Genomic DNA, 22,193 nt, shown 5'->3' on the forward strand with positions numbered 1-22,193 from the left:
TCTTCTCGGCCCTGGTGCTGCCCCGCTGCGAAAGCAGTACTATGAAATTCTTGCAGGTGCTCGCTGCTGTCGGGACGAACTCCGAGACAATGGTTAAAATCAAAGTGTTTATTTGAGTGTACAAAAGTTTCCAGTCGTAAAATGTATATTACAAATCATAGGAGGAAAAGAAAAGGCAGAACACACGTTTGGCATGCATCGTAGAAAAGAAACAAAACTTGTGGAGCTGAGCGATGCGCGTGGTGCAGGCTGCTCCCCAGCCCATCCTACTCAAAACACCAGGGAGCCATCTGGCTCAGTGCAGCTTGCACTGTAGGGCACCCGCTTCTGGGCAAGGCAGCAAGCCTGCCTGGTGACTGCAGCTGACCCTGACTGTCAGAAACCCAACACCTGTCACTTAAGGAAAACTAGAGGTAACTAGAAGCAGGAGGTGGCTGGTGGGTTCTGGAGGTCGGTGGCCTCAGAGTCCTGTGGCCACGGGCTCTAGCTTTGGGGGAAATGGGCCTGAGCTATCAGCAGTTGTGCTAGAAAGGAGACAGCACCCCCTTCCTCCATGGCTCAGTAAAGGAAGCTGTCACAGGTAACCCCCATTCACGGCAGCTACAGGCCTGAACCCCCCACCCACGCACCCAAGAACGGTGTCTGAGTGAGCTGTGTGATGATGTAAAAAAATAAATATTCGTTAAAAAAATACCGTGTGTCTGTGGCAGGAAGGTGAGGGTGACAGGTGGGGGCTGGCTGGCGCCTGGCGCTTGCAGAACTGTGTTGCAGGGAAGCAATCGTCCAGGTCACGCCGTCAAGGTGGAGCACAGGGCATGCAGTGTGTACACCTGGCCTGGCCACACTCCCGTGAGCAGCCACTGGCTGGGAACCCGCAGCCTTGGCTCCTTAAAGCAACAGGCCCGTGGTCTGTCCCCTTCAGTCTACCAGACTGATGATCTTAGACTGGGAAGAGGCGTCCCGGCTGTGAGCGTCCTTCTTGGTCCTCAGCTTTAGAAGGGACTAGAACATTCTAGAATCTGGACCCAGAGAAGGCCCTGGATGCCCCAAGGCTGGGGGCTGTTGCAGACCCTTCAGGCCCCAAAGCTGGAGCCTCAGTGGTCTCCGATGACCCCTCTGTGCCAGCAACCTGAGGAGGGTCTGCCCTGTGGAGGGCCAGCAAGTCCTGACAGGCTAGTGATCCCCACTGCCCTCCTTCTGGATTTGATTTGACTTAGTCTAAACCTGATTCTGGATTTGATTTGACTTAAAAAGCTTCAAAGAAAACTCAACTATTGAATCACTGCAGCTTCACACTAGGGTCCACCCTGAGCCAGCAGCCATGTTCCTGTCCCCAGGCAGGGTCCCGGCCCAGACCTCTACACCAACACACTGACAGAGCATGGCATGGGGGTGGTGGGGAGGGCGAGGCCTGTGGGCCAAGGACACCCACCTCTAGGAAACCCAGCAAGCCCGCCCACATTCTCACGGTCGCTTAACAGTCATCGACGGATGTACCAAGGACCAGTGAGAGAGTGGACCATAAAAAAATAATTTCAGGGGTTCTGGGGACCATGGTGACCGTGGGCAGGTTTCACATCAGCCTGCAGCCCCTGGAGGTGGTCCTCGGATCCCCCTGAAAGGAGCGAGGGAGCACAGAGTCAGGCAGCCTGCTCCCCAGCGAGTACACGGAGCCCACAGCCCCTGTCCAGACCCTTCCATTTGTCCCGGCCTAGACTGCGAGCCGGAGTCACCGTTTCCCTACCCCAAGCGCTGAGGGGAGGGTGTCCTGGCTGGAGGGTCAGGAGTGTGGCTCGGAGGTTTGTGGCGCCACAGTGAGTGGTAGAGCTGTCATGTGAGGCAGGACTGTGGGACCCAAAGCCCCACCGGTGTGACATCACACGTGCTTACCTGCTGGTGGAAAAGGTCCTCCTCGCCGAACTCCGCCTCCTCCTCCTCCTCCTCTTCCCCGTTCTCGCTCCCCTGAGCCGCTGACTGCTTCACAGCCTGCACGGCCACCTCCTACACACGAGAGTCATCGCTCTACTTGACGCCCCAATGCCGAGGGCTGCGCCCCACCGGAGGCTGTCACAGTGCCATGCTGTGAGGGCAGGCTCCAGGATCCCGTCCCCGTCCATGTACCTACCTCCCCATCCGCATTGACCAGGACAGTGCGGAAGCTCTCCCCGGAGCCCCAGCTGCTCTGGCTCTTCCACACGAGGGTTGATGGGGGGCTGTGGGCAACCCCTGCCCCAGCTGCCCACACCTGAGGACCCAAGATGGCCATGTCAGTCACCTCAGGGCCGGGGCCCCGCAACGGTCACCCACCACGAGGCCCTTCAGGGGGCCTGTCCAAGCAGGAATGGCCCCAGGATGTAGGAGACACAGGTTCATAGGGCTCCTGAGCACTGGGCTGGAGGGCCATGCTGAACCTCAGACACAGGACATCACTTGGGCGGCGGGGTACCCTGAGGGACGTGGCAGCTGCACACACAGCTCAGTGGCCCCTGGGCAGGTCTCAGAATATGCTGAACCAGCACCTCCCACCTGGGGAGCTGGCATTGGGAGATTCCGTGCCCACACTCCCTGGCACCTACCGTGACGGTCTGGCCAGCCCGCAGGACATACTTGGGCGTGAACTTGTAGCTGACGTCCTCACCATCCAGGACCTGTCTCTTGATCCTCCAGTTCCCCAAAGACTGGTCCTGAAACCCAGACATGCTCTTGACTCCTGGCCACCGTGAAGGGAGCACCGGCCCCGGTCACCCGGACCCACGCTCACCTTGTCCGAGGCGTTCTTGAGCCGCACGAACCTGCCCTGCAGGTCCACCTCATCGATGCTCACGACCCCCGTGGCCACGGCCTGCTGTGCCAGGCGGGAGCTGCTGCTCATGCTGGAGCTGCTGCTGTGTGAGGCTGGTGTGTCCTCAGTCTCCACGCGCCGGCGCTTGCCCCGGCCCCGCCCCGCAGACATGCCAACCCCGCTGCTGCTGCTGCTGGAGGTGGCCCGAGAGATGGTGACCCGGGATGAAGGGCTGGGGGACAGCTTGAGCCTGCGGGAGGGTGTGGCCAGGGAGACAGGGTCAAGCCGCCAGAATCCCGCCTGCCCTTACCCTCCTGAACCTCTCTTGAAGCTCCGCCCAACCCCTCCCTGACCCCGCCCTCTCCCCGGCTCCACCCACCTCTCCTCCTCGCCCTCCAGCAGCTTGCGGTAGGCGCTGATCTCCATGTCCAGGGCCAGCTTGATGTCCAGCAATTCCTGGTACTCAGCCAGCTGCTGCTGCATGGCATCGCGCACCTCCATCATCTCCTGCTCCTTGGCGTCCAGCATCTTGCGGAACTTGTCCCGTTCCCCAGCCAGGGCCTCCTCCAGCTCGCGGATACGGTCCTCTGCAGCACTGGCCTGGGGAGGGGGTGGCCGGGTCACCGTGTGGCCTCGGTGGCCTCAGACGTGAGGGACCAAGGAGGACTGGAGTGACAGAGGCCCTTGGGGGCGGGGCTGGGTCCCATCACCTGCTTTTGGAGGCCTGAGAGCTGGTAGCTGAGGGACTCCACGCGCATGCGGGCTTCCTTGAGCTCCTCTCGCGCTGCACTGGCTGCCTTGTCGTTCTGGTCGGAGCTCAGCTTGGCATGGTCCAGCTGGGGGAGATGGGGGTGTGAGCACAGAGGGCCTGGAAATGGCTGCCCTCCCCTCCCCTCAGGCCGCCCTCCCCTCCCCTCCCCTCAGGCCTCACCTTGGCCTGGTAGGTCTGCTCCAGCTCCAGCCGGTAGAGCCGCACTTGCTCGTCATGCTGACTGCGCAGGTCCTCCAGGGCCTGCGCCATCTTGAAGTCGTACTCCTGCTGCCGGCTGCTGTCCACCTCCACCAAGCGCTGCTCGTGCCTGCGCCGGGTCTCCCGCACCTCCTGGAGGGGACAGGCCAATGAGCAGCTTTGTCAGCTGCACCTCCAGGTGGCTTCCTGGCTGGCTGTTTACCAGGGATCAATCAATCTGTGGGTGTTGCCGTGGCGGTGGACAGCAGCCTGGGCCGTGCGCACATGGAAGGATGATTCGGCCATGAACGGGAGCAAGGCACCTGCCATTCCACAGCGTGGAGGGACCCTGAAGGAGCTCTGTGCTTAGCGAGAACACGAAGGGCGGTCTCAGCACTCGAGGTGGAGGCAGATGCTGCAACCTCAAGGCCAGCCTGGGCTCATAGCCGGAGCGTCTTAAAAAAAACTTTTAAAGGGGGCTGGAGAGACGGTTTGGCGGTTAAGACCAGTGACTGTTCTTCCAAGAGGACCCAGGTTCAAGTCGCAGCAACCACATGCAGCTCACAACTGTCACTCCTGTTCCAGGGGATCCGACAGCCTCATGCCATAAGGTAAAAAACCAATGTACATAAAGTAAAAGTAAAAAATAAAGAGCTGGGTGGTGGTGGTGCACACCTTTAATCCCAAAACTCAGGAGGCAGAGCAGGGGGATCACTGTGAGTTCAAGGCCAGCCTGGTCTACAGAGTGAGTTCCAGGACAGCCAGAGCTACACAGAGACCTTGTCTCACTAAAAATAAAAAATAAAAAAAATAAATAAATAAAAAGCTGTGTGGCAATGCTCACCCTGAATCCCAGCATTCAGGGGGCTCTCTAAGAGTTCCAGGGTAACCTGGTCTACATGAGAGTTTCAGACTATGGAGGACTTCAGAGTGAGATGCTGTTTCAGTACAACAGAAGAGGGGAGGCAAGCCCCGAGGAGCACACTTGGGTGCCGGGAGTTCCAGGGCCAGGAGGCAGCAGGGGATTCGGTGGGGAAGGAGAAAGGAGGATGGTGAGTGGGAAGGTGGGGTCACCTGCCGCACGCCTGTCAGGACAGAGCACTTATCTTTCTGCTGCCCAACTCGGCTGCTGACGGGAGGCTCCTGGTTGCACCCTCTCACCTGCTCCCTTGCGGGGACCCTAAGGTGGTTCCTCCGAGTCCTGGGAGGCCCCACGGCTCCTTTTGAGGTTGTCTTTGCAGGATCCTCCACGGGGGTCTTCCCAAGCCCCCTCAGGAATGGTCGCTTCACGCACACCCTCAGAGGTCTCGTGCTGAGCTCCTTCTCGGGTCCCTCTGTGGGCTGGGCCTGCCTCAGGGGTCCCTCCGCAGGTCCCTCTGCAGTGCCTCTCAAGGGTTCCGACTCCCTCATGTGTTCTCACACAGGACTCTCCTGAGGTCCCTTCCCAGGACCCAGTTCTCCCACAGGCCCCTGTGTGGCTTCCTTGCTGAGGTCAGTGTCTCCTGGCTTCCCTCACAGGACTCTATGGCCTCCTGGGCTCCTGGGCCACGTCCGTCGGCGGCCCTGACTAGAGCTGCCTGTGGCTGCTCGGGGCACAGTGTCCCCTGCTGAGGCTCTCCCTCAGCTGTGCGCACAGCAGGGGCCAGCCTAACTAGGGACACTGCCCTGCACTGTGATGACACAATGGCCAGGGGAAGGCTGGGTTCTCTGGGACCCTGTGGGGCGGACCTGCATCTAGGCGGTCACCCCCACCACGCCCAGCACCCCAGGGTACTAGAGGGTTAGTAAGGAGACCCCAAGGTTGGCTGAACAGAGGGCTCCAAAGCCTGCTCCCCAGACCCAGGATGGCTTAAGTAGGCAGGCTGAGTAAGGATGGTTCTGACACTTACTCAACGCCTGTGTATTGGTGGGGGATGTTGCCACAGGTATCACAACATGGCCATGGCCATCAGAGAACAATCTGTGGGAGTCTGCTTTCCCCCACCGTGTCGCTTTCAGGGGTACAACTCAGTGGCGAGTCTCTGAGGCGCTGGCACCGTGTTCTGCCCACTGGGACATCTTGCTGGCCTAAGTTAAGTGGGTTTTTTGTTTGTTTGTTGGGGGTTTCTCTGTGTAGCCCTGGCTGCCCTGGAACTCACTTTGTAGTCCAGTAGACCTGTAGACATCTGACATCTACTTCAAACTCAGAGATTCACATGCCTCTGCTCACCCCCATGCTGGCATTAAAGGCCTGAGCCACCGTACCCAGCTAAATTAGGCATTTTTTTCCTTCAAGATTTATTAAATATACAGTGTTCTGCCTACATGCCAGAAGAGGGCGCCAGATCTCACTACAGATGGTTGTGAGCCACCATGTGGTGGCTGGGAATTAAACTCAGGACCTCCGGAAGAGCAGCCAGTGCTCCTAACCTCAGACATCTCTCCAGCCCCTAAGTTAGGCATTTTTTATGAGAGCCTCAGTGACTCAGCTGGCCTGGAAATCTAGTGACCAGTATCATTCCAAGCAAGACACAGGACTGGCAAGATGGCTCATCAGGTAAAGGTACCTGCTGCCAGGTCTGTGCGCCCGAGTTCAGCAGCTCCTCCACGGGCTCTCCTCCCACCCCAGGAGAAATGAACAAATGTAAAGACAAACAGAAACAAAGAGAGGTGCTTGGTGAGAGGCCACAGGGGGCCAGAAACAGACATGACGCACAAGCCCTGGGCTGCAGACGCCGGAAGATGGTTGGGTCCCAGTGGAGGGGGCGGGTCCCCGGGGCTGGACACGGCCTCCGTCCACCCCACACTCACCTCCTCAAACACGCTCTTGCTGAAGCCCAGCTCCTCCTGCAGACTCTGGCAGCGGTTCTCCAGGTCCACACGCATCAGCGTCTCCTTCTCCAGCTGCTTCTTGGCCACAGCGTGCCCATCCTCTGCCTGGGAGACACAGGGCAGCAGGCTGAGGTGGCAGCAGGCTGAGGTGGCGGCCACCACCTCCGCCTCTCCACGTCACCGGCAGCCGCCAGACCCACCTTCGCCAGCTGCGCCCGGAGCTCCGCCACATCAGTCTCCAGGCCTCGCTTGTCGCTGAGGGCCGCGGTCAGCTCTGCCTCGCTCCGGTGGAACAGGGATTCCAGGTCCTTCACTCGGCCCTGGGCCACCGTCAGCTCACCTTCTCGCTTCTTGGCACTGAATGTGAGGAGGAGGGGTGGGCAGGAGGCTAAGTCACTGCGGTCCCCGCCGGTGACTGCAGGCTGCCGTCCCAGCCCTCGGGAAACTGTGGCAGGAGGATCGCTGCAAGTCTGAGGCCAGCCTGGTTTGCAGGCTATTGCAAAATCAGGAACAGCAATCTCAAACGGAACCCAACCCGACCAAAGCACCCGGCACTGTGGACCAAGTGTCAGCAACCATTTGTTGGGGACGAATGTGGCCGCTCCTTTCCCAGCAGTCCACAGAACTGCAGCTCCCAAAAGCTGGCTCTGGGCGGGGCTGCCCAGCAGCCGAGCCCTGGCTGTTCACTAAAGTCACACAGCCCGCCTTTCCCGTCACATGGCACAGCCAACATGGCAGAGGTGGGCGTTCAAACACACAGGTGCTAGCAAATGGATTGTGTTCCTTTTACACTATTTCCGATTCACCCCTTTTGTGAGACAGGATATCTGGAGCCCAGGTTGGCCTCACACTTGCAGCAGTCCTCCTGCCTCGGCTTTCCCAGGGTGGAGAGATGGATGGCAGCCATGGCTAAGCAGCCATAGCTCTTGGGGACACCAGCCTGCTCTCTGCCTGCGGTGCCTGCCTGAGTGTGGGTGTGGGGCGCAGAAGGACCCGGTCCCTGCTTGGGCCGAGCAGGTCCTGATGCTGACAGAGCACTGTCAACCTGAGGCTGGAGGGGACAGTTCAGAGAGTGCCAGCTGGAACTCGGAACAGTCAGCGAGGGACCACGTGGCCTGATGGAAACTGTGGAGGCGGAGCCACAGGCCAGAAGTGTAAAGGCCCTGGGTGCGGCATGGTGGAGGGGCCACCAAAGAGGAGGAGAAGAGGGAGGAGTGAGGGCCTGGGGAATTCCTAAGAGAAGTCAAAGGCCCCGGCTCCGCCGACTGCTGGGGTCTGCACGGGCCTGGGTGCCCATCTCCTGTGATGAGTCCCTGACCCCACCTAACCTGCTCAGCTAGTGCACCAGCTACCAGAGGCCATCTCCACATGCAGGAAGGAGGTGAGTTTTTGGGATGGGAGGGAAAGCTGGCCTCACTACTCGATGCTTTGACCCGAAAGGTCAAGGCCATCCTTGGCTATATAGAGGGCTAGAAGCCAATAAACCAAGGTGAAGTCTGTGGGATGTAAAACTATCCTTGCTGGGCCTGGTGGCGCACGCGTGAATCCCAGCACTCGGGAGGCAGAGGCGGTTGGATCTCTGAGTTTGAGGACAGCCTGGTCTACAAAGTGAGTCTAGGACAGCCAGGGCTACACAGAGAAACCCTGTGTAAAAAACCAACCAAACAAAGCCCCAAAACAACAAAACTATCCTTGTGGGGTGCTGTGGACAGACCCTGGAAGGGATTTCCTGCTGAGGAAATCCTGGCGCCAGCTCACTCCAGATCTGCAGAAGTGGTTGGCACAGAAGTGCTGGCTGCCTTGTCACCTCTGATGTGGCCTATTGCCTGTGGATGCCCTCAGGCTCCAACGCGCCAGTCTATGGAGGCAGCAGCAGGTGCTGGCGGTAGACAGCGTGGCGGCCAGCTTGGACACTGCCACCAGAGACCCAGGGAGGTCGCGTCGCAGAGGCCGGGCCTGCGTTCCCTGGCTTGGGGCTACCATGATGGTAGATGGACCATGGGAGCAGGGAGGGAGGGGTGTCCCAGGATGGTCCTCCCAGCGGCGGGTGCCTCCGAGTGGAGCAGGCCGGGAGGGGAGGAGCGTGTCTAGCCAGCCACTCTGCCCCTGTCCTGGGTGGAACTCCAGACCCATGCCAGGCGCTCAGAACCTTCCAGGCTTCTGCTGAGCGACACACCTGTGACCCCAAGGGACAGTCAAGGAGGCTCGGGAGGGGCTGTGGCTGAGGGACCTTGGAGTGCTGTCCCCTGGGCAGCACGTCTGTGACGGCACACTGCTCAGCGATCCCTCACCGCTATCCCGAGCACCCTGCTCTGAAGAAGCCGTTGGCAGCGGCCCCGGGGCTGATGGACTTAGGACTCCATTTCAACCCCACAGTCATCCTCACCCGGCCTCTGGGGGCTGCAGGGTTACTCGGGGTGGCCCTTGATCCTCCGGGAGCTGTGTACCCGAGAGGCCAGTGTCTGGAGCCGCAGCCGCAGACCTTTTTTTCCTCATGCGTGGGCTCATGTTCACGTGTGCGCATGCGTGAGTGCCAAGCTCTGGCTTCAACCCTGGGGGTCCTTCCTTAATCGCTCCCTACTTTCAGGTCTCTCCCTGAACCCCAAGCTTGCCACTGCGGCTGGTCTACACAACCAGCTTACCCTGAGGAGTCTACCCAGTGCTCGTCGGCATTTCGGGGTCCCCGGCCTGACCACCCACCTCTTCCTGGCCTCGTCCAGCTCGGCCTGCAGCTTCCCCATTTCAATCTGCAGCCGCGCGCGTTCCCGGGCCGTCTCGTCCAGCACCCGCCGGGCGTCAGCCAGCTCCGACTCGTACAGGGCCTTGATGCCACTCACCTGGGGGGGGGGGGGGGGGGGGGAGGGTGACAGTGGGGACACAGGATTGCCCTTTGTCAGCCCTACATCTTATGACAAAGGCATGGGCTGTCTTTCTGGAAGGACTCATCCTTGTCCACAGCTTAGCTTTGCCCGGATGACAAGGGCAGGCCACAGGACCCTCAGGCTTGAGTGGGGATGTCTAGCCAAGGCTAGCCACTTGGCACCGCTGGCTCAGGGTCAGATGGTTCCCTGCCGTCCACCTGTGCAGACTCCAGCATCCCACTGCCCAGCCTAGAATTCCTGCTCTACTGTTTTCTTTTCCCTAAAGCCTCGGTGACACGATGGCAGCGCCCAGTGCCAGGCAAGCACTTAACCCGCTGGGCCCAAGGCTGTGGACAGCTGCTTGTTTCCACCCTGGCCTTCACCTGGAGACAGGGAGAGGCAGGGTGTTTGCCAAGTCCACTTCCTTCTGTTTGTGTGAGGGTCACACAGGCAGGTGGTCCGGGTGAACCCCTTCGCAGTATACTGAGGTGCTTGCTCTGGCTACACACAGGGACTGTGGAATAAAGCAGGGTGACAGTGTCGACTGGCAGCCCTCTAGAACTGATCTCGTGTGTGCTGTGTTATTTTTGTTTTCTTTGACTCCTCACTCCCCACTCAGGAACTGTTCCGGTTCCAGCAGTTTGGTGCCCAAACGTGAGATACGGGGAAGGAGTGAAGGACACTGCAGTGTTGGTGAGCCCGGATCATAGAGAGAAAAGGGCACGGTGAGTAAAATTTGAGAGTAAAAATGGGACAAGGGAGTAGCCTTATGTTTTTTTGTATGGAATTTAATTAGAAATAGTCTAGTCTGTGTATGTGGTACAGGACTAAGAAAGTGAAACTTTCAGGGTTAGAGAGAAAGAGGAAAGAGAGATGGGAGGCTTCAGGACAAAATGAGAGTAAACCATCAGCTCCTCCCTAAGAGTTTTATGTCCCTCCTGATGACAATAATTAGTGAGAAGGCTTTGAGGATGACTTAGATCCTGATGAGCTTGCAGAGTTGGAGGAGAAACAAGCTAGGCAGAAAGAAGACGATGTAACAGTTTTATGGTTTTCCAGTTCTAGAGCAACCTGATGGACAGGGTAATATGATGAGAGTCCATGCTCCCATAGCTTTTAAAAAAATTAAAAGAGTTAAAAAACTGCATGTGCTCAATATGGTCCTATAGCACCTACTGAAGATCTCAGAGTCCTTGTCTACTGAGGCCCTCTGCCCAGGGGACTGGAAGCAATTAGCAAGAAAATGTTTAACAGGAGACGATCACTTGCTATGGAAGCCAAAATTTGCTGAGCAGTGTCAAGCAACAGCTAAAATCACTTGAGAAAAAAAAAAAAAAAAAAAGGTTAAGAAAGCTAATAGTTAATTCTGCTACAAAGCCTCTGTGGTCATAAAAATTGGGTTAAACAAATAGCAAGGTGTTATGTCTCTGTTTTAAATGTATAAGTGCACCATGTTCAAATTGTCTTGGTTATAGATTATTGGTCATTGGGTATGTTTAAAACCTGCAAAAAAATAAAAAAGGGTGAGTTATATCCCAAACACCACAGAATTATCTTAATCATGGTCTCTTTAATTTTTTTTTCAATGTGGATATACAAGGCCATTCTGCGGCTGATTGATTGTGGCACCCTAATACCAAAGAAATTATGCCCAAGTGAAATGGAAAGATCCAATTACTGGAATACGGCAGGGCCCCGACCCTGTATGAATATGGGGAAGAGGGCATGTTTGTGTTTTTCCACAGGATGCTGAAGGAGCCCGGTGGATCCCACAAAGGTTGGTGCAATTTGCAGGAGAGGTCCCCTGGAAGGAGGAGGATGTTTCTGCTGCTGACAATCATGAATTCTGTCCTGATGGTGAACGGAGAGCTGTATTGGGCTTATGCTCCTGACCTACCTTTGTTACATTCTACTCTTGGGAGAAGGTGTTGTGCAGAGAAACCTTTTAGATACAATGTGACTGGACTTGGTCTGGTAATCAGGAAAATTCTCAACAAAATCAGAAAGAATGAGAAAAAGGACTGACTATGGGCCTTTGGTGGTCTGATTCTGGTTTTCAGCAGACCTTTATTTGGAAGCTTGCCACAGAGACTCTTGGGAGGCCCTGTAACCGCCTGTGTAAATTCTCCTTTGCTTTGTTGTTTGGAAGGAAATGTTAACATGTTTATACAAGGCTCAACCGTAAATGTTTCTTGCCATCAGTGTAAACTAACAAACTGTATTTCTAAGCTTTCAAATGGACCACAGGTTCTGGTTGTTTGACAGCCTTTTATTACGGTTCCTGTGAATGTTTCTCTGGCTTGGGATTCTGAGAAGGGGTCATCTTTTAAGTCACTTTTATGGAGTGTTATAGGACTCCGCTTATTACTCTTACTAGGAGCATGTCTCCTACCAGTGATAACTGAAACCTCCATCAAGGCCTTTTAGAATGTTAGAGCTGATCTGCATAAGCTTAAACCCCAGTGTCTACCCTAGCAGAGGTTGGTAGTCAAAGATAAGTAAGCTCTCCCTGAGGAATATTCAACCTAAGACAGGGCATGAATGATAGAATCATGTATCAATGACAAGTAAGAATATATCTTACAAGAGAGACAACCTAAGACAGGCACAATCTTCTGCTCCGTATAAGTTGTGGTCAATTTTAAAAATATAAAAAGGGAGACCTGTGGAGAGCTGCTTGTTTCCACCCTGGCCTTCACCTGGAGACAGGGAGAGGCAGGCTGTTTGCCAAGTCCACTTCCTTCTGTTTGTGTGAGGGTCACACGGGCAGGTGGTCCGGGTGAACCCCTTCATTGTACTGAGGTGCTTTGCTCTGGCTACACACAGGGACTGTGGAATAAACCAGGTGTGACAGTTTCTACCGGCAGCCCTCTAGAGCTGATCTCGTGTGTAGTGTGTTATTTTTATTTTCTTTGACTCCTCACTTCCCACTCAGGAACTGTCTGACTCTGCCGGCAGGCTCTGGCACAACCCCATAGCTGCTGTGGTGTCAGTGTTGACATTTCATGACGTGGTCTGGGTGACATCCATGTCCACAGGGAGCATTCCTCTGCGGGTCACACTCCTGTCCCTAATTTGGGGACCCCCTTTGTGGGTCTGCCTCCACCCCTCGGGCCAGCGTCAGGCCCTCGGCGCCTGCATCTCACCCCTTGGGAGACCCTGCGCCCCTCAGGCTGTCCCTAGGGCCACCTGGGTGAGAAACTATTTCCAGCTGCATCTGGACCCACGTTCAAATCCAGCGGCTGCAGGGCCACCCCACCCCACACCCATGGAGGCGCTTCAGGGACACTCAGATGCACATGTGCTTTAGGCCTCTCCACGGACCTCACTGACGACAGCTGCCACCTGCCCCCTGCATGCTGCACGCCGCCTGGCCAGGCCACACACCGGGCCGGAGACTCGGATTTCTCCTGAGCAGCTAGGAGCTTGATGTGTTTAAAGACACGTGGGGACAGACCGCAGGCAGGCAGCACTTCAAGCCCAGGGTGGCAGCCGCCAGCCCCAGACACCAAGGGAACAGCCAGGCACCTCAGCCAACAACAGACATACGCTACTATCTGCCAACTGGCTGGGGTATAACCCTGAACAGGAAGGAGCGAGGCTCTGACTCAACAGTGTGGCGGGACCCGATGAACGTGGTGCTCGGCAGGGACCAGGACACAGAGACCACACACATGGCGTGGGCTCTGGGATGGAGCTATCCAGACAGGGACAGACTCCTGGGTGCTGAGGGCCGGGAGGATGGGGGGATGGCTTAGGGGAATGTGCATTCTTCTGGGTGATAGAACGTTCTGGAATTGGACAGGGTGAGGTGACACAGACCTAATGCACACTCAGGTGCGGGGGCGCTTTGGAGACCCATAAGCGCAGCATACACCAGGGCTCCAGCGCCTCCTGTCTGTCAACACGGAGACTGTCTGCCCAGCACAGACCTGGCAGGTGAGCAAAGGCCCCTGGGGGCAATGGCTACAGAGGAGCTCCTGAAGCAGGGACTCAGGGTTCAGACCACAGCGTGCGTGAGAGAGAGAGAGAGAGAGAGAGAGAGAGAGAGAGCGCCCTGGAGCAGTAGGGCTCTTATCCCCACTTTACAGACAAGGTCACTGAGGCCTGGAACAAGAAAAGGTCTCCTGCCAGCCTGCCCTGAATCTGGGGCACAATGGGTCCGCTGCAGCATGGTGGGGTTCGCTCCTGGGCTCTGCCACCACCTACCTTCACCCCAGAAGGAATAGGCAGGGCCTGGTGTGGGGAGGGTCCTTGAAGGAGACAGTTTGAGATATGACCCTACCATACTCCACCTTCCTCACTGAAGGCACCAAATCAACCAAGACTTGCAGCCCAGAGAAACCCTGTCTTTACAAGCTGGTGAGCTCCAGCATTTTGTCACAGTGATGGAAGCCGGCAGAGGTATAATAAAAGAACGCGCGCCCCCCCCCAAACACACAGACAGACACTCCCTGCAGATACGGACACCCCTACACACACACACAAACACACACGAGCACACAAACATGCAAGAACACGCAGACACGCTCATACCCAGCCTGCCAGTCACATTCTCTCGGCCTGCCCATCCACAGGCCTCCCGGTGGACAGACCACAGCAGCTCGTGCGGAAGACAGGACTGAGGCGACCACTGGCCTGCCAGCCGAGCCGAAAGGAGAGATGGGTGGAGATGGGTGTGGTGTGGCGATGGTGATGTGCGCCTGACACCGCCGGCCTTCGGGGGCTGGGGGGGATGTCCTGCTGGCTCCTGATGGGGAAAGGACTAGGGGAATGCAGGCGACACCCTCACACCTTGTTCCGTTCAGACCCCGTGTCTGGGCCAGCCTGGTCTACGCTCAGGCCTGCAGGCCAGCTGCACCTGAGCACACCTGTGTAGAATTGCTTCTATTTGGTTTTCTTTTCTTGTTTTTTAATGAGACAAGGTCTCGCTATGTAGCTCTGGCTGGCCTGGGAGTTTGCTCTGTAGACCAGGCTGGTCTTGAACTCAGAGCTTCTCTGCCTCCTGAGAGCTGGAATTAAAGGCAGTTTCTACATTTTTTAAGTGTCTGGAACAGGGCTGGGGAGTCTGGGCCTGGCCCCACAGCACTCCTCAATAAAGCTTTATTGGTACAGTCTCAGTGTGCTGGAGCACCATCTCAGGGGGATCTGTCCCACAACACGGCCATGCTGCTCAGTCACAGAGGCCTCGGCCTGTGGAGCAGAAAACTGGCAGGCCTCGAGAGCCCTGCCCAGCGGGGACAGGTGGCCTCTGGCAGGGGTTTCTGGAGAATCACTGCAGGGCCCAGCCTGAGCATTCCAGACACACGCCAGCCAGAGCCTTGGGGTGCAGAGGGCCTGAGGTGACCTCTGCCAGGGTCCCTCGTAGCTTGGTGCTCCAGCCTTCCCTGTGCCCTGGGCATACCAGCTCAGCCACAGGACCCCAGGGAGGGGAGGCGCTGAGCTCAGGTTTCCTTGCAGGAACCTTATACCTCGGCCTCAGTGGACACAGGCGTGGCCTTCCTGTTGCCGACCAGCTCCTTCAACCTTTCTCTAACCACCACCTCCCGGGGTAGGCCCTCGCTGCTCCCAACCTACCCAGCACAGCCTCCCGGACAGCAGCTGATATCACTCTGTATGAGCACAACACCACACGAAGTCCCAGGTCTGGGAAGAGTGAGTGAAAGGTGAGAGCCGCCACGCAGGCAGCCTGAGGGCAGCAGGAGGTCACGGTCACCTCCAGGGTCCAGGCGGCAGTTACCGCCAAGCCTTGAGGGCACTTTCAAGGCCTGCCTTATACGCCCGTCCTTCCCCAGGTCTCGGCGGCAGCAGGATGGCAGATGGCCCGGTATTTCCTTGTGGCAGGCCACACGACAGGCGACACGTGCTGGGTGCCAGTGGTCTCCCCACCACAGCTGTCCCTACACCTTGCCAAGGCGGAAGGCACTGCTGACAGGTGGAGCATGTGCCGTCCCTGTGGCCTCCTTTGTGGTCACTCTTCCCCCACTCTCCGTACCCCTCACCCCGCCAGCTGTCTCCGGGCATCTTACGACACTCGTCACTGCAACTGGGCGGGCTGGCTCCGGAAGGGCAGGGTGCCTGCCACCTGCTGCCAGCCGCCCTGTGTTCTGACCAGGCTTGCAAAGCTGAGAAACAAAGGCGGCCTTTGCCACCGCCACCTGCATGGACAGCTGGCATCCACCAGGGCAGGCACTGCACATGTTTGCAGAGCCCAGAAGCCTCCAAATGTCTGTGGGACAAAAGAGCTACAAAGAGCGGGGCGTGGCGGCTCACGGCTTAATCCCAGCACTCGGGAGGCAGAGGCAGGTGAATTTCTGTTAGGCCGAGGCCAGCCTGGTCTACAGAGTGAGTTCTAGGACAGCCAAGGCTACACAGAGAAACCCTGTCTCAAAAAACAAAAATAAATAAATAAATATTTAAAAACAACAACAGACACTGAGCGCTGGCCTCCACACACACAAATATGCACGCATGCACACGCACCTATAAACCAGCCTTAGACTCTTAGCTCTTAGAATGCTGAGTGCCGTCCAGGGTGACGGTGATGCTAACGGTGGCCATGCTGCAAAACTCAGGCTCCAAGAGACTAGGTTTCTGGTATAAGGTAACAGAAGCAAAAGTCTGGGTTTTTTCTACGTGGAGCTCCGCCCCTGACCACACCCCCATCCCCGCACTGGGGAGTTCTAGACAGAAGCTCCGCCCCGACCACGCCCCCACATCTCACTGGGGGTTTCTAAACTGAGGCTCCGCCCCTGACCACGCCCCCAGCCCCCTCACTGGAGGATTCCAGAGGGGGTTGTCCTGAACCCTGACCACGCCTCCAGCCTTGGGTCAGGATTTTGTTTAGTTGACCCTTTCTTCCAGGGGTTCTCCAACAACAGGAGAGGCTTTGCTGCAGTGACCCCCATTTCACACAGGGCAGACGTGTCACACAGAGCGACAAAATCTGGGCGCTGCTGTCTCCCCACTTTGGAGAACACGACAGACCATCTCTGTATCTCCCCATGGCTCACTCCCCGCTCAGCCAGCAGTTCGCCAGATCTGAGTCCTGGCACCACGCTGTGCTACGCAGCGACTTCAAATTCCCCAATTCCCAACGGCCCGCCATTCCCTGGGGGGGTCACAAAATCATCCCTGGACCCTTCCCTTGGTACTTTTCATGAGGAGTGCCTCAAGATGTCCTTGAACTCCACTGTACCTCCTCACACAAACCCTAGAACTCAAGGGTCCCGAGGGCAGCCCCCAAAATGCACTTCTCACTTGGGGCCCCCAGAACTACCTCTAAGGTGCCCTCCCTCAGAGGGTCCCCAAAAGTTCGGAATTCCTCTCAAGGATGGTCCCTGACCGACACCTCTTTTCAGAGTCCCTCATAAAAACCCCGTTTAGTGATCTCTTGGTCTGCATCCTTCCTCGGGGGTCCCCCAAAATCTCCCCATAATCCTAAATAAGGAGAGCGGTGCCTATGGGAAAACTGTCCCTCACGGGTGCCCAGAACCGGCTGCAGATCACCCCTCACTGAGGGTCCCCACACTCTCTGAAGCCCTCAGCAGTTGGGAGTTTCACAGGCTTGGAGTTTCAAAGACCCTCAAAGCCCAGATCCCTAGACAGCCTCCAGCCAGCACTTCCTTGGGGTCCCCAAGGGTCTCATAAGCCCCTAATAGGGGACTTACCTCTGGGATGTCCTAGGAATCATACAGAGTCCTTTAAATCTATGTATGGCCCTGGGTGGGCAGGCCTTTCCTGCCCATCCAAGGTTCCCGAGGCCACCTAGGGAGCACCCTCCAAATCTCTTGACCCTTAGTAATAGTTTTAGCTAAGTCTACACTTCTTCAGGGTCCCTGGGTGAGCAAAGGTTAGCTCCATCAGCACCTGTTCCAGGAGTCCCAGGGTGGGTGGAGCTTCAGGGGGCGGGGCTTAGCTTTGTTTACACATGTCACCTGTCCCTAATGTCCCTCAGGTGAGAGGGGCTTGGACCCATCTGCACCACTCCCTAGGACCCCTGCCCACCCCCTGCCCCGTGGGCAAGACTTGGCTGTTTGCACGAACTAGGCTCCTGGTGGGCGGGGCTTAGAGGTCTGCACCTGTAGGGGAGGAGCCTTCCCCCTTCCCCCCAGCCCCCGCCGAGATAGGGCTCAGGGCTCTGCTACGTCCCTGGGGTCCCCGGTAGGCAGGCTCAGGCCTATGCATCCGTCCCTGGGGTCCCCTGGTGGGCGGGGCTTGGCGGGTCTGCATCCGCCCGGGGGTTCCGCACTAATCAGGGCTCAACTCTCAGCCCGGGTCCCAGGGGTCCCCGGTGGGCAGGGCTCAGCCGTGTGCATCCGTTGCCGGGGTCTGTCTGTCGGCTCCCCGCGTCCCCGGTGCCGACCCACGTACCTCGCGCGTGGTCACCTCCTCCTTCTCGGAGATCCGGAGCAGCAGCCGATCATTCTCCAGCTCGAGCGCGCGGACGCGGTCGATGTAGTGTGCCAGGCGGTCGTTAAGCTCGCGCAGCTCCTCCTTCTCCTGCAACCGAGACAGGCGCGCGGGCGACAGCGGCGTGGCAGGCCCCGCACGGGGCGGCACGGACGCCATGGCGGAGGCGGCGGCGCGCGGGTCCCCTCGGCTGCCCGGGTGCGGCGCGCTCATTCAATCCGCGCCGCGGAAGATGGCGCCTCCGCCCGCGGCGCGGGACACGCCGGGACTTGTAGTCCGCGCTCCGGCTCGGGGCACGCTGGGAGCGGTAGTCCACACGGCAGCGCGCGCGGCATGCCAGGAGATGTAGTTTCCAGCTTTCGAGTAAAACCTAGTTCGATCCTTGGTCGGGGATGGAGGAAGCGTTCTGACTTCCACGTGTTTACAGCTGTACACACGAGTCCACGTACACGCACGCACGGGAATAAATTAAATACATTGAAAGAAATCAAACGAAAAGACAGCAAGGGGAGGTGAGGTGCCTCAGAGGCACCAACTGCCAAGTCTGATGATCGAAATTCACTCCCTGGACCCTGCATACTAGAAGACAACCGATGCTCGCTGGTTGTTCCCTGACCTCCACACGTTCCTGTCCGCACGCTGAAACATACGGTAAAGAAGTGTCATTAGAACGTTGTGGCACCGGCCTTTGATCCCAGCATTCGGGGATCTCTGTGAGTTCGAGGCCAGCCTGATCTACAAAGCAAGTCCAGGACAGCCAAGGCTACACAAAGAAACCCTGTCTCGAAAAAAAACGAATATATATATTTTTTAATCTTTTAAAAAAGAACCACCACAAAGAAAGCATCCATTACTGTCTTTCTAGCACTGGGAAAGCTGAGGCAGGAGCATGGCGAGTTTGAGGACGGCATAGAAAAAACAAACAAACAAACAAAAAGCGCGAAGCGCTTGCCTAGCCTAGGTCCCGGCTTCTATCCCGGCACCACAGAATATGAACTGGGTGGGATGGCTCCTTGCTAAAACCAGCACCGGTGAGTTGGAGGGAGGAGAATCAGGCGTGAGAATCAGGGGGCAGCCTCAGGGACATAGAAGGCGTGAAGCCAGTCTGGACTGCTTGGGACTTTGTCTTAGAAAGCAAACAAGAAATGAAGGGATGTGACTCAGAGGAAAAAGTTCTTCCTTTTCCCCAACTCGAACCCCCATAACGACATGAAGCCATATGTGGCGGCGCACCTGCCTTGAAATATCCCGCCTCCTGTGGGGAGGTGAGGGATAGAGACGGGGAGTCCCCCAGAGACAGCGGGTGTGGGGTACACACGAGTGAGGGGGAACACAAAGCAGATCCTCAGCCCTCCGCATGAAAACCGCGACCCTTGTCCGCACACGCAGAGGGCGTGGGGTGGGGAAAAAGTTCGTAAGGGGAGCTCCATTCCCAGCAATGGCCTCTGTTCATTTGAGTACGCAGCCACTCCCTGACGAATACCCGTCTCCCCTCAGACACCAACCTTCTCCAGCCCTCCTGGTCCCTGGAGGACACTCAGGCCCCGACCTGTCCCTCTCCCCTCCCTTGCAGGTCCAGCCGCAGCCAGCCCTTGGGGCCAGGAAGGTAAGAATGACTCTCTGAACCTTGGCGTTTCTGTCTCCCAAAAGCTACGTTGTGTCAAGGGATCTATTGCTGTCTTTCATTTTCTTATAATTAGGGCTATTCCTGTATAAAATGTAAACATGGGCGCAGGCGTGCTCAGGGTGGAGCCCCGCCTAGAATATCCCCAGTGAGGGGCTGAGGGCGTGGTCAGGGTGGAGCCCCGCCCAGAATCCCCAGGGAGAATCTGGGGGCGTGGTCAGAAGAAGAGACCGGACCTAAAGAGAAGTAGACCCTAGGTTCCACCTCCGGAAATGCAAAAGAAGTTCTTTGCCCCGTCTGATACGCACTGGCCTGCACGCGCTTCCTCTTGTCAGGTCCAAAGGGTGCCCCGTTTTCTCCATGAAAGGGCAGGCCCTGCTCACCGGGACGACAGGAGGACTTCAGCCTCCCTCAGGAACTCGCGGAGCCTTCCCCTGGCCTATGTACCTGGGGCCTGTCAACAGGGAAAAGTCCATGCTGCCTCCCGGCCTCCCCCAGGCCCTGCCACGCTCCAGAGCCCCCACACCTCCCCGCAGCTCCCCCTCCCCGCGAACGCATTCTCTTTACGACCTCGAGATTTCTCTCCACCTCTCCCCACTCGCTCTGCTTTCCCCGGGAGAGAGCCTTGGCAGTTGGAAATAAACTTTTCCTTTCCACCCACAGAGCAGCCATTTCGGCTTCTTTCTGTGCCCCTCGTGGCCTGTCCTCTGCGCCCGGGGACTCATGGCTGGGGTCCCCCCACGGCGTGTTGCTCCCTTGCTGGGACTCATCCGGAGCTCCACAGAGCCAAGGCCTGCGCTGGCCTTCCCGCCCTCTTTCCCCGCACTGGGCGGGGCTCCCGGCGCGCCCCACCCCCGCACCTCTGGACTCGAAGTCCCAGAAAACCCCGCGGTGCCCTGGACGGGGCGGGACCCTTCCCCCCGCCCCCAGCACTTTGCGAGACGTCCTGCGTTTTTCAAATTTTGGCGCTGAGCGGGTGGGGCGGTGACAGCTGCTGCCGAGGTGTCCCTCGCTGCCCCGGACCCGCTGGCCTACCCCGGGCTCCCATAAGGGGGCAGAGACTGGAGGACCCCTGTTCCCGGAGTGGAAACGGGCCTGTGACAACCGAGCGCTGACCGGGAATCGCCCCTCCTACAGCAGGCGGCGGAGCTGTGGGACGGACCGACCCCTCTGCCAGGGCGTTACAGAGCGCTGCCTGCTGGCTGCTATGGGGGTGCAGGGCCGTGGGCGTGCCACCCCCCACTCTTCCATTCCCTAGAGCCGCTGTCCCCACCCAGGCTGGATTTTGGAGCCAGTTTAAAATAATAAAAATAAACAAACAAACAAACAAATAAATCTCATCCCAAGGGATGTCAGCGGCTTTGGCCCAGACCATTGGGCTGAATTCGGAATTCTGGAGCTTGAGTCTCAGGAGAAGGCGGATTCGGGACAGAGGCCGTGGGGGCTCTGTGAGTCTGAGGCCACAGTGGTCTACACAGTGAGCTCCACCCAGCCTAGATATAGGAGACCCTGCCTCAACACAAAAACAAACCAACCAAACACAGGGTGTTAGGAGTTTGTGAGCTCCGTGCCAGATTCCAGCAAGGCAGAGGGGCTCCCTCGGTTCGCACCGGAGCGTGACCTTGCCGAAGGGGAAAGCATCCTGTGGAGATGAGGCAGCAAGGCCCCCTGCAGGGCGGGGGCCACCGCAGGGGTCAGAGGATGTAAAATCCGTGTGCGTTGGTCGTGCGTTGGTCAGCTATCGCTGCATGACAAGGACCCTCTAAAGCTATTGATTTAGGACCCCTGGGTAAGGTATTTGCTGCCAAGCCTGATGCCCTAAGTTAAATCCTAGGGACCCGGCTAGTACAGGAAAGGATACCTGTGTATCAGAGGATCTGTTGCCACAGTAAACAAAATACAATCATATACATTCTATCTTAATATTTTAGCATCTATGTTACTCCCAGCTAGCAACAAGACAAGATCTCTCAAGACAGACCATTTACAAAGTTATTAAATTGTGTTTGGGGTTTTTATTTACTTAGTTAGTTATTTTGAGACAGAGTTTCTCTGTGTGGCCCTGGCTGTCCTGGACACGCTATGTAAACCAGGCTGGCCTGGAACTCGGAGATCCACCTGCCTCTGCCCTGTACTGACTTAATGGTCTTAATGGTCTTTTTTTGTTCCTAGTTTACGAGTTAAACTAACATCTTTGTTCACAGTGCGTGTTGGAGGCCGGACGCAGCTGCCTTCGCCTTCAGCTGTCCTGGGAACTGGACTCAGAACAGCAGGCCCCTCGCCCTCCGCCCACGTCGCCAAACCCAGAACTTAGTCTTCATCTCAGCGGCATCTGTGTAGGAAAGACCTGCCTGTGGCGAGGCAGGACCGGCCACCCGGGGGTTGGGGTGGGGTGGGTGACGCCCCTCCGGCGTGAGCGGCAGTGTCAAGGCCCAGGGGCCTTTTTGTTGTCTTGTTTTATTTCTTTTATGTCATTGTATGTCTCTGTATGTTCATGTGTGCATGCTTGCATGACGTATGTATTGATGGCCTGAGTCTTAGACTTTGGCTCCTTCCACCATTACACGGGACCTTCCCAGGGATCAAACGCAATTCCTCAGCCTAGCAAAGTGAGTCACTGACAGCTAAGCAATGGCTTCCTGGACTCCCTGGGGGCTTGTAGGCGGGGCTCCAGCCTAACCACGCCCCTAGCCCCTCACTGTGGGATTCTGGGCGGGGCTGCACCCTGACCACGCCCCCAGCCCCTCTCTGGAG

General features: G+C 57.3%; 1 protein-coding gene and 1 long non-coding RNA gene across 3 annotated transcripts; one reads left to right on the plus strand and one right to left on the minus strand.

The window, feature by feature from the left end:
* Nucleotides 1-93: 93 nt before the first annotated feature.
* Lmnb2 (lamin B2) lies at nt 94-18,093 on the minus strand. Of its 2 annotated transcripts, XM_055607755.1 has the most exons (12): nt 17,777-18,093; nt 9,243-9,379; nt 6,743-6,899; nt 6,522-6,647; nt 3,714-3,884; nt 3,493-3,618; nt 3,162-3,382; nt 2,762-3,032; nt 2,577-2,684; nt 2,126-2,245; nt 1,891-2,001; nt 94-1,615 (listed from the first exon to the last, which is right to left on the minus strand). In XM_055607755.1, the coding sequence occupies exons 1-12, from the start codon at nt 18,026-18,028 to the stop codon at nt 1,574-1,576; spliced, it is 1,842 nt and encodes a 613-aa protein (XP_055463730.1). In that variant the 5' UTR covers nt 18,029-18,093; the 3' UTR covers nt 94-1,573. The 2 variants fall into 2 exon arrangements, with proteins under 2 accessions (XP_055463730.1, XP_055463731.1); XM_055607756.1 differs by lacking the exons at nt 6,522-6,647; nt 6,743-6,899; nt 9,243-9,379; nt 17,777-18,093 and adding an exon at nt 4,893-5,579.
* Nucleotides 4,266-11,194, plus strand: LOC129677125 (uncharacterized). The gene is made up of 3 exons (XR_008720171.1): nt 4,266-4,342; nt 10,023-10,128; nt 11,149-11,194. It is a non-coding gene; the product is annotated as an uncharacterized LOC129677125 (long non-coding RNA).
* Nucleotides 18,094-22,193: the final 4,100 nt, after the last annotated feature.

This window comes from Psammomys obesus, unplaced genomic scaffold (assembly GCF_907164565.1).
Source record: "Psammomys obesus unplaced genomic scaffold, mPsaObe1.curated_primary_1811, whole genome shotgun sequence".
NCBI classification, from domain to species: Eukaryota; Metazoa; Chordata; class Mammalia; order Rodentia; family Muridae; genus Psammomys; species Psammomys obesus.

What these genes read in the sequence shown, in the direction of transcription:
- Lmnb2 (XM_055607755.1), bottom strand. Translation starts at nt 18,028, where the DNA reads ATGAGCGCGCCGCACCCGGGCAGCCGAGGGGACCCGCGCGCCGCCGCC. An exon ending in TCCGGGCGCAGCTGGCGAAG is followed by an intron (nt 6,648 to 6,742) that starts GTGGGTCTGGCG and finishes TGTGTCTCCCAG; the next exon opens with GCAGAGGATGGGCACGCTGT. An exon ending in AGGACCTTTTCCACCAGCAG is followed by an intron (nt 1,616 to 1,890) that starts GTAAGCACGTGT and finishes CGCTCCTTTCAG; the next exon opens with GGGGATCCGAGGACCACCTC.